This window comes from Alexandromys fortis, unplaced genomic scaffold (genome assembly GCF_014885135.2).
Source record: "Alexandromys fortis isolate MF-2015 unplaced genomic scaffold, M_Fortis_MF-2015_v1.1 scaffold_240, whole genome shotgun sequence".
In the NCBI taxonomy this organism is placed as follows: domain Eukaryota; kingdom Metazoa; phylum Chordata; class Mammalia; order Rodentia; family Cricetidae; genus Alexandromys; species Alexandromys fortis.
In genome coordinates this window covers 8,338-23,803 of record NW_026068133.1, presented here as the reverse complement: position 1 = coordinate 23,803, position 15,466 = coordinate 8,338, and the positions used below count along the sequence as shown (strand labels likewise).

The 15,466-nt window shown below is 41.6% G+C and overlaps 1 protein-coding gene across 1 annotated transcript in view; it reads right to left on the bottom strand.

Moving 5' to 3' along the window:
• Positions 1–14,106, bottom strand: part of LOC126490947 (carcinoembryonic antigen-related cell adhesion molecule 3-like) — a 50,060-nt gene extending 35,954 nt beyond the window's left edge. Inside the window, 3 exon segments of the mRNA XM_050126266.1 lie at positions 88–447; positions 12,471–12,830; positions 13,897–14,106. Of these exon segments, the coding sequence (XP_049982223.1) occupies positions 88–447; positions 12,471–12,830; positions 13,897–13,951 (775 nt within the window). The 5' untranslated portion in view covers positions 13,952–14,106.
• Between the last annotated feature and the right edge of the window lie 1,360 nt (positions 14,107–15,466).

Below are 15,466 nucleotides of genomic sequence, written 5' to 3'. Positions count from 1 at the left end.
GAGGAGAGGTAGGCACAGGCCACCATCCTGTGTGTATCCAGTGGAAGGAACCCACTCAGCACTGATAGTTCACATAGAATCACTTACAGTATACATGCAGGTATATAGATGTTGTTGATACAATTCCTTTATGCCTATTTAAGGATCGTAGCGTGTAGAATCCTGTGTCCTTCTGGGTGACATTTTGGAGGTGCAGAGATCCATTTCTGTACACAATCTCTCTACCACTATGTCCAGGCCCTGTGATTTTTAAATTAGTGGTCAGTGAATAAAGTACAATTCCGAGGTCCATCTTTGTCGCCCCTTTGTGCCAGACAAAGGCTACAAGATCTTCCGGGAGATTGCGGACACGAAGAAGGACATCTTCTCCTTCAACAACATGGGGTGGCACTAAATCAACAATGACTTGGACAGTGGTGGGCAGGTGCCAACAGGTTAAAAGGTAGGCTAAAAGGGAAGAGAGAAAAACAATCAATATTGAACAGCTGACATCATAACTCAGCCTAGGTGTGTGAGCAGGGGTTTCTGTACCCTCCTGGACACATGAGCAGCTTGACCTCCATGACCTCAGAACCTCTGATTGAAATTCATCTTTAAGGAATTCTCTGATCAGGTGTATGGCTGGCTTTCCATTTACCATTGCCCTGAATTGGTGTGAGGAAGCCTCTCTGACTTCTTCCTCTATAGAATCCTCACTTTTTAATTTTTATTTCTGTATACCTTAGGGTATCATTCAAACCCTGAAATCATTTTCTATATATGCTGATGTCAGATTCAACAGAATCAGGGATTTTTGAGGACAGAGATTACTCTGATCTTTTTGGAGGTTCTGTTCTAGGAAAAGACTTAGATAACAGTTGATAATGGAAAGATGGAAGTAAACAAGGAAGGAAGGATGGAAGGAAGGACAGAATGTAGGCAGGAAGAAAATAGAAAAAATGGGGGAAGGAAGGAGAGATGGATGAAGAAAGGAATGGAGTAAGGGGGAAGGGAGAAAAAGAAAGCAGGAGAGAAAATTGCTTCTACATGGGTTTGTCTACATAGCTCCAGGTTTATAGGCAACAAAAAAATTATACTCAAGTATGATTTAAATGGTTTTACATTTCTTTATATATTGTATGTGTGCACTTGTGAAAGCATACTTTTCAGTGTGTGTATGAGCACCATTCATTCTCTGAAATATTTTAAGGCAAAAAAGGCCAGAAGGAGTTTGTTTTCTCCATCTACCATGTATGATCTGAAGACTGAATTCAGATTCTCATGTCTCCACAGATTAACTTGTCTTAGTTACCCACCCCTGTTTAATTTCTATTTGGAGAGTCACCCTGTCATGATAGGGAACACCAGGCTTCAGAAATGGCAGCCAATGTGTTTCACTTTGAACAGGGAGTAGATGAGGCTTTTATCATTTATAACCTCCTGTCTACAGACAGCTACAAGTAGCTGAGCTTCTCGCCATCTCTGTATTTTTGTCCTATGACTAAAGAAATCTTGACTCTTCTCTCAGAATTCCATTCTCTTTATAGACCACAGAAATTCACTAATTTCCCAGAGAGCTAGTTTCTTACCTGTGATCAGGAGCCCCTGCCAAGGGGTACACCACCTACAGGGAAGCACAGAGAACATCTCCATCTCTCTTCTCATGGTGCTTCTCTCTCTCTGAGGAGAAGAGCTTCACTTCCAACCAAATTCCAGCCTCTGGTCTCCTTCCTCCCTCTGATCTCAGCTTCCTCTCAGGCAGTAGAACTTCACAGAATCAAGTGAGCTTCAGGTGGTGAGAACTGAGTCTAAGTCACTGCTCTGTTCCTTCCATTCTCAGTGCTTCCCCACATCCCTCTCAACTGTTCTCTCTTTATGTTTCACCTCCAAGAAACACATTAGCAACAATACTGATAAACATCCCCATGCCCTCAGAGAACAATAGCTCATCCCAGGTCTGAAATCTGCTTGTCATGGCCTTGGGTCTGTGTGAACCAAAGAGGGAGCCTCTATCTAGCCTGTGTGTCTTTTTGACAGAGAAGCCCTGTTAAGTACCCAATGTGCACTGTTCTCGGTGCTCTGGGAAGGTGGGATTTACTCCCAGAAGGAAGGTGACAGAGATGTCTCTGAGGGAAGGAAAGGGACCAGCTGAGTGATGACAAGGGATTAAGAGCAAGCCTTTATCAATAATTTCACCAATCAAATTCTTGATCTAGAACAGAGCCCCAGGGGAAGTTTATGAGGAGTTTCATGCCCTCAGTGTTGGGGAAGATGTGACTTGTGTGTCATTGAAAGGACTGTAAGCTTCCTCTTTCTATAAAGAACTTCAAGCCAACTTTCAGCATTATGTGTTTACTGAGCTGTATATTAGGTAAGTCAATGTCCTCTCCAATTTTCCTGAGCCTCCTATGGCCTTTGTCTAGGTAATTCTCCAGTGGTAATCCTGTCTTCCCTTAGAGAGATGCCAGGAGGGATGGGGTTTTAAGGTTGCCCTGCAGAAAGGTGATTTCATATACAAGAAGCATCCAGTAGGTGAGAGTAGGGTCTTGGGAGAGAGCCTTAGGTTAGTAAGGACAGAGATGAAACCCAGTCTGCTAGGCAAGGTTATAGCTCAGAGGAACATTTTCTAAGTGTTGAGCATGTGTCTTGATACCTCTCCCTGAATATCTATGGGAGAACTGAAATTTCATGTGTGGGGCTACAGCATGAATTGTCAACAATTCAAATGTGAAGTGACCTGATACCTTCAGCACAAGTGGATGGAGAGCCTGTCATCCTGTTCACTGTGTTCTTCAGGACTTGTATTCCATGAAGGGTTTGTCTATAAAGGGCCTCAGATTTTTCCTGCAAAGCCCTGTACAAAAATTGAAACTCTCTGTATCCAGAGAATGGGCACTCTCTGGAGGAGCTTTATGCTCAGACAATTTCTCTTAAGATCAGCCTTGGACTACAAACTGTTCAGGGCAATTTCAGGTTGGCTAGTTAAGATGGTCCAGGTTCACAGACTGCTTATTTTAGAACTTAGGTAAGCCTTGTACTTTCCAATTATACAAAGACTGGGCAACAATTGATACAGCTAGCTCTTCCAGATCTTGATAATTATCCCAATTTTTTCATTGTTCCCTAAAGATTCCATAATCCCTAAACAACAGGAAGTAATTTTAATAGCAAGATACCCATGTTCCCAAGAGGTGGGGTGGACAATTTTTGGTCATTCAATGGGTTATAAATATTTGTCATCGTTTATGGAGGTTGGTTCCATCTTATTATCAGTAATCATTGGGAAAAATAACTGAACAAAGGTGATAGATTCAAGGATATTGCTCTGAAAAGAAAAAAAAGGGGATATAGAAATCATAGACTAAAGGGGTAGATATTAAATTGATTCTGAGAAAGGGGGATATACACATGAAAGGATAAAAGGGTAGATTTTTGAATCTACTTTTTCACAAAAAATAACAACTACTAGTCTTAAATATTTTTCACTGGTAAAGATTGCTTTTATTTTAATACAAAATTGAGGTTATTTTTGTCATACTCAATGCATGCTTTTTTCTCTTCTTTAAGATATTGTTGTATATTGATTAAAATATGAGGCTATTTTTTAGAACATAGAGAAAATGCCTTTCTACTCTTGTTAAAGTTATTGTACCTATACAGCTCATTTAACAATGTCATGAAAATTTCTAGTATTTAAATACTATTATTACAAACTATGATAATAAAGAAATGCAGGCAAGTAGTTAGTCACCTATTATAGGCAAACTTATAGTCACATTAGGTATGCTTTCACAGTCAAACAGATATATTTTATATAGATTGGTGATCTTTGGACACTTCAGAAATCTACACAATATGGCATTTAAGATGTTTTAATAACACATGGTTCTTTTTTAAGACAATGAGACATGTGTGCTTCTGGTAACACCAATCTACTTCAGAGAAGATGATGGACAACAGATAAACTTCATGTGGAGTTTTCTTTTGGGGGTCAAAAGTTAACCAGTGTGAGAAAATTACCTTTGCCTTTACTGCCGACAGTTTGTTTTCCAAAATTGGACAAGCAGGACACAAAGAAAGTGACTGTCAAACTTTGCCAATGCAAAATAGGAATTCCTTCAGAATATCCTGCTTCACAGAAAAGGCTGTCAAATATTTTAGACCTGTAGGCAAAAGATGGATGCCCCAATGTTACACAAGGACCTTGAGTGACTTCCAAGAAGCCAGCTGTTTCTGTCACTTTTCACATTTTTGAAAGTTGCTTGCTTTTATTTCCTTTTACTCAGTTAATATTATTTCCTTATCAGGTCTCTGATGGAGTTGAAGACTAGATAGTTGCATTTTTTTTCTCGCTAACAATTTCAGAAAAGAAATTCACACAAGACGTACAAAATGCGCAAGAGACTGAGAAATATAGAAATTAGTTTTGGGTTTATAATACAAACTAGGATAAAAAGATAATTAGTATAATACATTGAACTCACCAATATAGGATAGACAATGGAGTATTTTCTCTGAATTTGTCAAATGAATTCTTAATGTAATTATTGCATGTGTATATTTGTATATGGTTATTTTACTTATTGTATATAGTTTTTCTGCTATTTAAACCTTTCCCTTATTTAGAAAAAAAAGGGAGAAGTGTGTAACATGTTGTTTTTTCTGACAAATAAAGCAACTGAGGAGAGCAGATGCAGAGACAGACAGCCAAACACTTGGTATCTGCACAGAGGAGGGGAGGATGGATTTTAGGGGTGAGAGGGTTCAAGGGCATAATAAAAAAATATGGAACACAGAATCAATATCAGGGATTATAGAGAATCACAGAGTCTAAAGTGACAAACACAGACCCTATATGGGTCTAAGCTCAGTTCTCTGCATATAAGTTATGGTAATGTATCTGGGTATTATTGTGAAACTCCTAACAGTGGGATTGGGAAAGATCTCTGATCATTTTACCTTTGTCTTCCTACTGGATTGCTTCATCCAGAACTGATATGAGGGATTGTGGCAAGTCTACTATAACTTGTCATGCCATGTATGGTTGACATCCCTGGGGTCTGCTCACTTATTAAAGGAAAAGTGAAGAGTGGATCTGAGGGAGAGGGGATGTGGGGGTTACTAAGGACTGGAGGGAGGGAAAATTGTGGTCTGGATGAATATCTGAGAGGAGAATATAAGTGGAAGAAATACATATTAAAACAACCATGCGCAAGGTCCCTCTGTGAATGCCACTCTCAGAATGAAAATCTGCCCTTATGTTAAGGACTTTATATTCGTACATCAAACAAACTGTAGATCAAATCTACTTAGAAACCAGGTATATCCATAATGAAGCATGGACAGAGTCTTCTCCTGTCACTCTTCCTCACTTCACATGGATGAGTGATATGCTGGTAGCATTCGACTTAATTAAATTAGTGAATCAGTTAAACACTGAATGTATTTTACCATATAAGAATATGATTTTCTTTATTCAAATGTTCCACTATTTTTTTAAGATTTTGAAAAATCATTTTTTATATTCTTCTCTTCATAAACAATGCTTAGCAAATACAATTCATCTTCTGACATTGGTGGCAAACAGTACTTGTGTTTGAGCATTTATGTTCCTTTTTATTTATTTATTTATGAAAGATTTCTGCCTCCTCCCCACCACCACCTTCNCCCCCAATCAAGTCCCCCTCTCTCATCAGCCTGAAGAGCAATCAGGGTTCCCTGCCCTGTGGGAAGTCCAAGGACCACCCACCTCCATCCAGGTCTAGTAAGGTGAGCATCCAAACTGCCTAGGCTCCCACAAAGCCAGTACGTGCAGTAGGATCAAAAACCCATTGCCATTGCTCTTGAGGTCTCAGTAGTCCTCATTGTCTGCTATATTCAGCGAGTCCAGTTTTATCCCATGCTTTTTCAGATCCAGGCCAGCTGGCCTTGGTGAGTTCCTGATAGAACATCCCCATTGTCTCACTGTGTGGGTGCATCCCTCATGGTCCTGAGTTCCTTGCTCGTGCTCTCTCTCCTTCTGCTCCTGATTTGGACCTTGAGATTTCAGTCCAGTGCTCCAATGTGGGTCTCTGTCTCTGTCTCCTTTCATCGCTTGATGAAGGTTAATATTCAGGAGGATGCCTATATGTTTTTCTTTGGGTTCAAGAATCTACTGTAAAAATAGTGGAACATTAGACTATTTTTACAGTAGATTCAGAACACCAAAACTTTGGCAGCTCCTGAAATTAGTACCTATGAATTCTGATGGTTGGCTATATTTGATTCAAAACCTAAAGTTTTAACTCCTTTTCATTTCTTTTTACTATACTGGTGTCTTTATTTTTCTTTGGAGACAGCATCTCATTTTAAATCTTGTACACATATGCATCCGAAGATTATGGATATGAGTAACCTTGCTGGCTATACTTGAGTGATAACCGACAATTTCACCATAAACCTTTTCTCCATTTAGTACCCCATTGATTAAGAGAGAAATTCTGGAATTATATTATAGGATGAAAGGAGAGGTCAGTCATTCATTACCGAAACACGACAGGGGGACTGATCTTTGAACTAACTCGGTTGACGACTTCACATCTATACTCTCCAAAATTCTCCATCCGTACAGGATATATTCTGAGTCCACAGTTTGTTGGGGACAGAGTCATTCTCCTTGAGAGCCGCAAAGGTTTGTTATTGAAGATCCAACGGAAGGAGATAGCAGTATCGGGTGAAACACAGGTGAAGATCACAGATCTGTGTGATGAGACTACACCGTTAGTGATTCGCACGAAGGGCTGTGCCACATACTCTGTGATGAAAGAGAGAAAAGTAACAAATGATAGTAGCCCAGAGGGGTCATCTAGTCCCTCTTTAGTTCATTCTTAATAAAGTCTCCAGGGGGCAGAGTTTGGAGCTGTGACTGTAAACATATCTTGTGTTTTGGATTTGTCACCCAGGGACTCTGTGACCCTGATTCAGTCACTGTTTCCTTTGACTCAGTTTCCCTGTAATATGACACACAGTACATGATCATTGCTGTGTCTATGAATTAAGCTTAGTTATGAGCAATGATCTGACATTGGGAGGGGAGCTATTCACATAAGTAGCATCTGTTACTATTTACCTGAAGAAGAAAACTCCCTAGGCTGGACCCATGAGGAAAAGGAAAAATTTGGAGGAGTTGTCTCCTCTGTTTCTTCCTATGGTGCCTTGACCTTCCTGTGAAGTCTCAAAAACCCATCAAACAATAGGCTAATGGCCCAGACACCTGTCTACTGGGCCTCATGAGAAGAAAGTGCACAGGTGACCTACCTAACTGTAACTGTCATGGCAGCACACTGCTGGTTTGACACTGTTAAGGGATTTATAGAGTAGTAAAGACTTCTTCCCTGCAAACTCTAACAGGAAATCAGAACTGACAGTGTCAAAAATCTCCCCAGTGTAACCTAGAGAACAGTCAGGGGCAAAGTTTTGGAGTCATGGCTTCCTGGGGCTCTCTGTGAGGACCCCATAGCTTTTTTATCCATTGTCTGCCTAAGTCTCGGGGTCTCACTTGAGGCTATGTGCGTGGTGAGAGTCACAAGAATATGCACTGACATTGACTTCTTTGTGCTGAGTTATCCAGCTTACATTCTTCTCTGTGCACGGAAAGACAGGTAAGGGATTCTAACCTATTGTTTGTTTACCCAATGTATGTCCTGGAGTAAGTGCGTAAACCCTATTGTGAGAACATAATGCTGCCAGTAAGAGATCAGAAACAGCTGTCCTGACAGCTTTGGTGTATGAATTAGGATAACCCATGCCCAACAACTAGAGATAGAGAGTCACTTACTGTTTACATGGAATTGCACATAAGCTTTTTCAATTTTGAAATCACTTTTCAAAATTTCTAGTGTGTACATTCCTGCATCTTCTTCAGTGACATGCTGGAGCAGCAGGGATCCGTTGTCATACACCAGCTCTCTTCCAGTATATTGATCTCCCCAGGTGACAGTATTCAAGATTTTGCTGCATTCAACAATTTCATAATATGGAACCCTTTATACTGCCCTGTACCAGGTAAAGGCTTGCCGATCTTCTGGAAGATTATTAACTTGGAGAATAACATCTTCCCCTTCCTTATCATACAGAGTTACGGGTTGGATCATGAGCTGGGAAGAGGTGAGAGGGTTACAGCATGGGGAAAGGGAGCCTGGAAGGGGAAGAGAAGAAAGCTGTCACATGGGGATCATTGTGCTTGGTGAGCAGATGGGTTTGTTACTCAGTCTAGAACTGCAGATGTGGGTGTGTCTATACCACCCAATGAAGGTCAGCAAAATGTCCTCCTCCATTCCATTTCTGCCCCCAAACTGTCATTTCCTCATCTTGGAACTCTCCCCTCAGGTATCTTCAGGGCTGTTCCCTCACTGCTCTCAGTCAGACACTGCACACTGAGGGTTAACATGATGACTTCCATAAACTCATCATGACTGAGATGTTTACATTATAGGTTTTTTTTTCAGTTTCCTTTGTGGCTACACTCAACCCTTAATGTCACACTATAGATGCTATTGCTTCTTTGCCTGCCAGCCTTCAGGGTTGAGTCTAAGTGGAATCTGGGAGACGGCTGATCTTCAAGGCAGGTCAGGCCTTCAGAAGGCTTGGGTACTAGGCTGGCTGGTTTTACGTCAACTTGACACAAACAAGAGTCACTTTTTAAAGATAAAGCCTTAATTGAAAATGCCACCACCAATTCAACCTGTGGGCAAAGCTATAGTACATTTTTTAGATTAGGGATTGATATGAAAGCTTTGAGACCACTGAAGGAAGTGATGTAAGAGTGCAAGTTGAGCAAGACATGAGGAACAAGCCAGTAAGCACTACTCCTCCATGGTATCTCTACCAGTTCCTGGATTTTAATTGTGACATTCTCCAAATGGAGATAACACATGCCCTATTTTGACATTAGTAACCTAAAATCATTGTTTCCTATCAGTTCTGACAGGAAGTAAGAGTAGAGTACTGGAAAAATTCTCCATTTGGTCACTTTATTCTGCCTTGGAAAGATGACAGGGTTCAGGACTCCCCAGTCTAGAGCCCTAAAAGACTAGACTGGCTCTGAAATTTTACGGTAAGTTATTTTCCATTAAGGTCTTCCTTGATGCAGGTGGAGTGATTACATTAGATGGAGTCTGATCTATGGCCATTTGTCTCTACCAAGTTTGCCCTGCACTAAGTGCCCAAACTTCTACATAGGAGTGCACTGCAGAGGGAAATTAGGCTAGGCCAGCAATGACAGTTCTGTATGTGTAAGCCCCACCCAACACCAAGCAATCACAGAGAACCACTTACTGTTCACCAGGAGTTGCACGTGTGCTTCTTCACTTTTCATATCTGCACAGTCGATTCGTAAAGCATACAATCCAGAGTCATTCTTAGTGACATTACGAAGCACCAAGGATCCATCACTGTTTGCTGTCTCTCTCCCAGTGTTTGCAGGCCCCATCACACTTGATCTCGCCTCTAATGTGTATCGGGCAACCTCATGGTCCCTGAACACAGATATTCCTTTGAACCAAACAAAACCTCGAAAATTCTCTGGAAGATTGTGAATAAATAGACGAACATTTTCCCCTTCAGCAACAATGGGTGGCACTGATTCAATAGTGGGCTGGGCCGAGACGGGAGCACGCCCACAGTTCCAAAGGAAAGCTAGAAGGGAAGAGAGAGATCCATCTAAATTGTGACTTTTGTATTTAACTAAGATGATTCCCTGTGTCCTGAGCAGCTATGTCCATTTCTCAGTCTAGTTTTGTGGGTGAGTGTCTCCCTGTCTTACTTGGTGGTAGTATGTCCCCATACTTGTGATTTCCAATGTATGACACCCTATCTTCAGTTGTCAACATTGTCCCAGTTCACTACCAACAGACTCTTGCTGACATTTACAGTGGATGGTATTGAGGTGATGCATGCCCATCCTCATCCTCTATAGACCCGTGTCTTCACTCTCTGACTTTCATTGTTGTTATGTTCCTCTTGTGGTTGCAGCCAACACCTGAACTTATTTTATAGCTTTCTTTGCTTAAAGTCCATTTGAAATGGGGCATCATAAGAACTATAAACTGTCTTCTATTTCTTAAAAGGAAATGCCAAAAAAATAACAGATATAGGGGAAACCTGAATGAATGAATGATATCTGGGAAACCTGTATGCCCAAGGATTTATTTAAGAAACTGAGAGGATTAGGGAATGAGTATTTGATCATTCTATTTGCTTTGATCTTTTACACTTGTTTGCATATTATACTTGTGTGTGAGTAGTGTAAAGGCTATGATACAATATTTCAGTGGAGGTCAGTAGACTTCTGTTCATTGGTCTCAGCTTGTCAGTAAATAAAGCAAATGCCTTTATCCATTGATCCACATCAGTGAGCCACACCAGCTTGATTTTTTTTACTTGAGACATCAAGCTGAGAGTATCAGTCTTCATAGTACTTTACTCATGCTTACAAAATTTGTGTAAGAACAATGTTTCCCCACCCTGAAAGTTTAATATTCAATGAGAGCATCCTAATAATGAACCTCCCACCTCTTCTGTGTCCTCTTCCCTACAGACATGGGGATTCCTCTTATGTACGTATGCCAATCAGGAGACTCCAGACAGAATGCCAGTCCTCTCCTATCACACACTGCCAACTCCTGCTCTTCTCATAAGTGAACAGAAGCCCCTGTGATGTGGTGAAGCCTTTGTGGAGGAATACAGGGAAGGCCTCCATTGCCTTAGTAGGATGATCTGTCATCCTGAGGTACTTTTGCCCCAGCACAGCTCTGATGTCCTTTGCCCATCTGAGATGAACATCTTCCTAGAAAGGATAACCTCCCAGAGTCCTGTGGACTATAGGTAGGTTTGTGTTCAAAATACTGCTCTGTCCTTCCAGTCTCAGTGATGCCTCAAGTTCCTTTCCCATCTTTTCTTTATGCTCCTGTCCTATAGAACCTAGAGTGATGATAGTCAAGGGCAATGAAACACATGAGTGGAATAGTAGTTGACTCTGGAACTGCACTCTGCTTTGTCCTGACCCAGGTTAGTCAACACTGGAAAGAAAAAGAATGCACAACTGTGTGGCACAAAACTCAGCTGGGCATCCAGTCAGCCCTGTGTTTTCAATGCTCTGGAAACATGGAATTTGCTCCCAGCAGGAAGGTGACAAAACTGTCTTTAAGGCTCCAATGGACCAGGTGTGTAATGTGTCGTGAAAAGAACAAATCTTTTCTCATTGGAGTCACCAAAAGACTGGGTTCTGACTGAGGTCAATGGTCCAAGATGTGTCAGGAGTCTCACATTTTGGGTGTGTAAGAGGAGGTGACCTGATTCCTAGAAAAAGGTTGTGAGCTCTTTCATCCTATAAGACTTTTAAGACTGTAATACTACTTTCTCTGTTGTTGAGTTATGTAATGGGTCTACACATGCGCTCCCTGTTTTTCTGAGAGACCTTGGACCTTTACCTAGTTGATTCCCCTTGGATACCATGAATTTTCCAAAGGAAACACATGAGTGGGAAACAGAAAATAATCTCTGGCAGTGTAGCAGACACATGAAGCAGTCAGTAGGTCTGAGAATGCTGTGACCAGGATTTCTATGTATGTAAAATCAGAGTGGTACAAGATTACTAGGTAACTTCCTGGTTCAGACAAATACTTTTCTGCCATTTCATTGTGTACCCTGATAACATCCCTGGTGATCACCAGGGGAACTACTGCTTATGTCTGGGAAACTGTCAAATCACTATAGCCTGCAGTTATTTACTTGCAGGAGAGAATTTCCCAAGTGGGACCCAGAGGAGAAGCTCTTGTCAGGACATCTTTTGTCCTTGGTCCAGTTCCTAAGGTACCATGACCTTCCTGTGAAATCTCATATGCCGAACAAGACAGTGAGTTAATGGCCTGGATACTTGTTGAGCAAGACTCCCCTGATGACTCTCTGAAGAAGATGGCCAAGGCGTGTACACCAACCAAGGCTGTCTTGACAGAGCACTGTCTGATTCCACATATTACAAGATTTTGAATACTAGCGAACACTATTCCCTGCCATCAGGAAGCCAAAAATCCACCACTTATAAAATGCTTCTCATGGACACCTGGAGTTCATTCTAGGACAGAGTTCAGGAGGCAGGGATTCCTGGTGCTCATATCTCTGTGAAGAGCTCATGTAGTCCATAATCAGGCACAATGTTGATTCCCTGGGAGTCTTTCTTAAGGAAACTTGCCTGGTAAGAACCACTAGAGACTAGACAGAGGCTGATATGCTTGGCATGTTACCCACCACATATCTACCTGTGTTCTAGATGAAGTCAAATGAAGGATTAAAATCTATTGCCATTATTCTAAACTATATGTGTCCTGCATTAAATGCTCCGACCCCAATACAGGGCCACAATGCACAGAGAATGTAGGTACAGACCACACTCCTGTGTCTGTCCAGTGAAGTGAACCTCACACAGCTCACAGAGTTCCCAGCAAATCACTTACCTTGCACATGGAGGTAGGTGGATGTGCTTGATACAATTCTTCCACGTCTATTATAGGCTCGAAAGGTGTAGAATCCTGTGTCCTTCTGGGTGAGTTTTTCAATCAACAAGGATCCATTGTGATATATTGTCTCTCTGCCACTGTGCACAGGCCCTGTAACACTTACATTTTTGTGCAGTGCATATAATGCAATTCCTTGCTTCATATTTGTTAGTCCTTTGAACCAGGCTAAGGCTAAAAGATTCTCTGGCAGATTGTTGACAAGGATAAGGACATTATCACCTTCAGCCACTAGGGGTGGCACTGATTCAGTGGACACTTGAGCAGTAGTGGGGAGATGCCAGAAGGAGAAAAGGGAGGCTAGAAGGAAATTGAAAAAACCACCAATATTAAAGAGTTGTGATCATCACTCAGCTTTGCTGTGAGGGTAGGTTGTGTCCACCCTCATTTGCAGGCATGTGCAGCATGATTTCCATTCACTCAGAGCCTCTGAGTGTGTCATTACTTCTTAGAATTTTTCTGCTCAGCTGTCTACCTGGTTCTCCATACAGTATATCACATCCCGCCTTATAGAGCATTTGCAATGAGGAGAAACATATCTCTGAACTCCTCTTCTTGAAAGTCCTCACTTTCTGAATTTTTCTCTGTTCCCTTTGTGATTCCTACCAACCGATGACTTCATTTTTTTTTCTATATACTGACATCATGTCCACTAGAACTAGGGAATTGTGTGTTTGTCTGGTTTTTTTTTTTTTTTTTTTCCTGGAAGAGACTCAGACACAACTGGATAAATGAAAAAAAGGAAGGAGGAATGCATCTTCATGGATTTTTCTTCATAGCTCCTAGGTTTGGACCTATCTTATGACAATAATTACATAATTATATTTAAGTGTGAAATAAATGACTTTAGATTTACTTATATAAATATAAGTGTGTAGTTGTAAAGGCTAGTGTCTCCGTGTGCACATATGAAGATATATTCCACAAATCTTTGTGGGATGTATGTGTCAGGGTATGCAGGTAGGTGCATGCCACAGCACCTATGTTGAGGGTAGAGTAGAGCCTTCAGGATTATGCTCTCTCCATGTACCATGTGGGAACTGAGGTTTGGCTTCAGGTTGTCTTATCTTCCCAAACTGAGACGTCTTGCTAACCCTCCCCTGTTTGATTTCATTCGAAGGGTCATGGTTGGGTAAAGCTGTCTACATAACATTGCAGCTAATATAATTCTCATTGTTTGAGCCCTTTCCCTTATCATCATCACCTCCTGTCCTCTGAGAGCTTCAGGCTGTGGAGCATCTGTCCCTCACTGTACTTTATGCAAACACAAGCCTTGAAACTCATCTTAGACTCCTCTTTTCTTCAGGAGACTCAAGACTACTTCTTAGTTCCCCTTCCCACACATTCAGGGAGTGGGTACCCTTACCTGTGAGCAGAAGCCCCTGCCAGTGGTTGCAGAGAAGCACAGAGAACCCCTCCATCAATCTTCTCACTTGCTGTCCTCCCTCTGAGAAAAAGAACCTCGATTTCAATTAAAAAAAATTTCAGGCTCTGATGTTGCTCCTTTCTGGCTGAGATCCTTCTCAGGTAGAAGCACTTCCCAGAATACAGCGGGCTGTGAGTTGTGGGATTTCAGTCCAAGACACTTCTCAATCCCTTCCACTCTCAGTGCTGTCCCACATCCACCTTGACTTCCCTTTAAAGTTCTTCTCCAAGCAGCACATTGAGCAACAAGGCTGATAAACATCCCCATGCCCTCAGAGAACAACAGCTCCTCCCAAGGCTGACACCTGCTGTGTTCTTGCCTTGCATCCTTCAGTACCAATGAGGGAGCCTCCACCATGTCTCTGTGTCCTTGTGACACAGAAACACAACTGAACCCTCAGTCAAACCAGTGTTCTCTATGATTTAGGAAGGTTGTATTTATTTAATCCTTGCAGTAATGTCTCTGATGGCTGGAAAGAAGCCAGCTGAGTAATAACTAGGGATGAAGCTCAATCCTTTATCACTAATGTCACCAGTCAAATTAGTGATCAAGAAGAGAGGCCCAGGAACAGTTGTGTGAGGAGTTCCATGTGTTCAGTGTTGGGGAAGAGGTGACCTGTGCATCCTTGAAAGGATTGTGTGCTCCATCTTTCAATGGAGAGTTTCAAGGCTACATTCTAGCATTATGTACTGGGTGCACACATGTCCTCTTCTATATTCCTGGGTTACCTTTGCCCTTTTTCTAGATGATTTCTGAGTCATATTCTTGTCTTCCTCTATGAGAGAGGTGAGGAGTGAGTCACCCTTCATGGTTACCATGCAGAAAGGTGTCCTCAAACCAAGAAAGAAGCCATTAGTTCAGAGCAGTGTCTATGGAAGGAACTCAAGGTTTAGTAGGGACAGAAATGAAAAGCATTCTACTTATGCGAGCCTTTTTGGAGTATTGAGAATATGACATTTTTATCACTCCATGGAGATCACTGGGAGAATTGCAATCTCATGTTTAGGGCTACAGCAAACATGGTCTAGAAGCCAACTGTGAACTTCACTTATGCGTTCAACACAGGTATGTTGCAGGGCCTGTCATCCTGATTACTGGGCCCTTTATGATTCGTAATTCCTTGTACTGTAGAAAGAGTCTAGACAGAGATCCATATTTGTTCTGGGAAACCCTGCACTAAATTTGGAAGTAGTGTGAATGCAGAGGAAGAACATTCTCAAAAAACAGCTTTGTGCTCAGGAAATTTCAGAGAAAATTTCTAGGATATTTATCAAGGAAACAGCTGAGCATGGTGGTGAATGCCTTTAACGCAGAGCATTCAGGAGGCAGAGAGAGAGAAAATTGAATCTCTTAGATCTAGGCCAGCATGTAATATGGAGCAAGTTCCAGGATAGCTGGGATTACACAGAGATATTCTGTCTGGAAAAAAAAAGGAAAGGACACTAATATAGGCAATTTCACATGCATTTTCTGCCCATTCACTGGTGTCTAAATCCTACCTTTTCTTTGT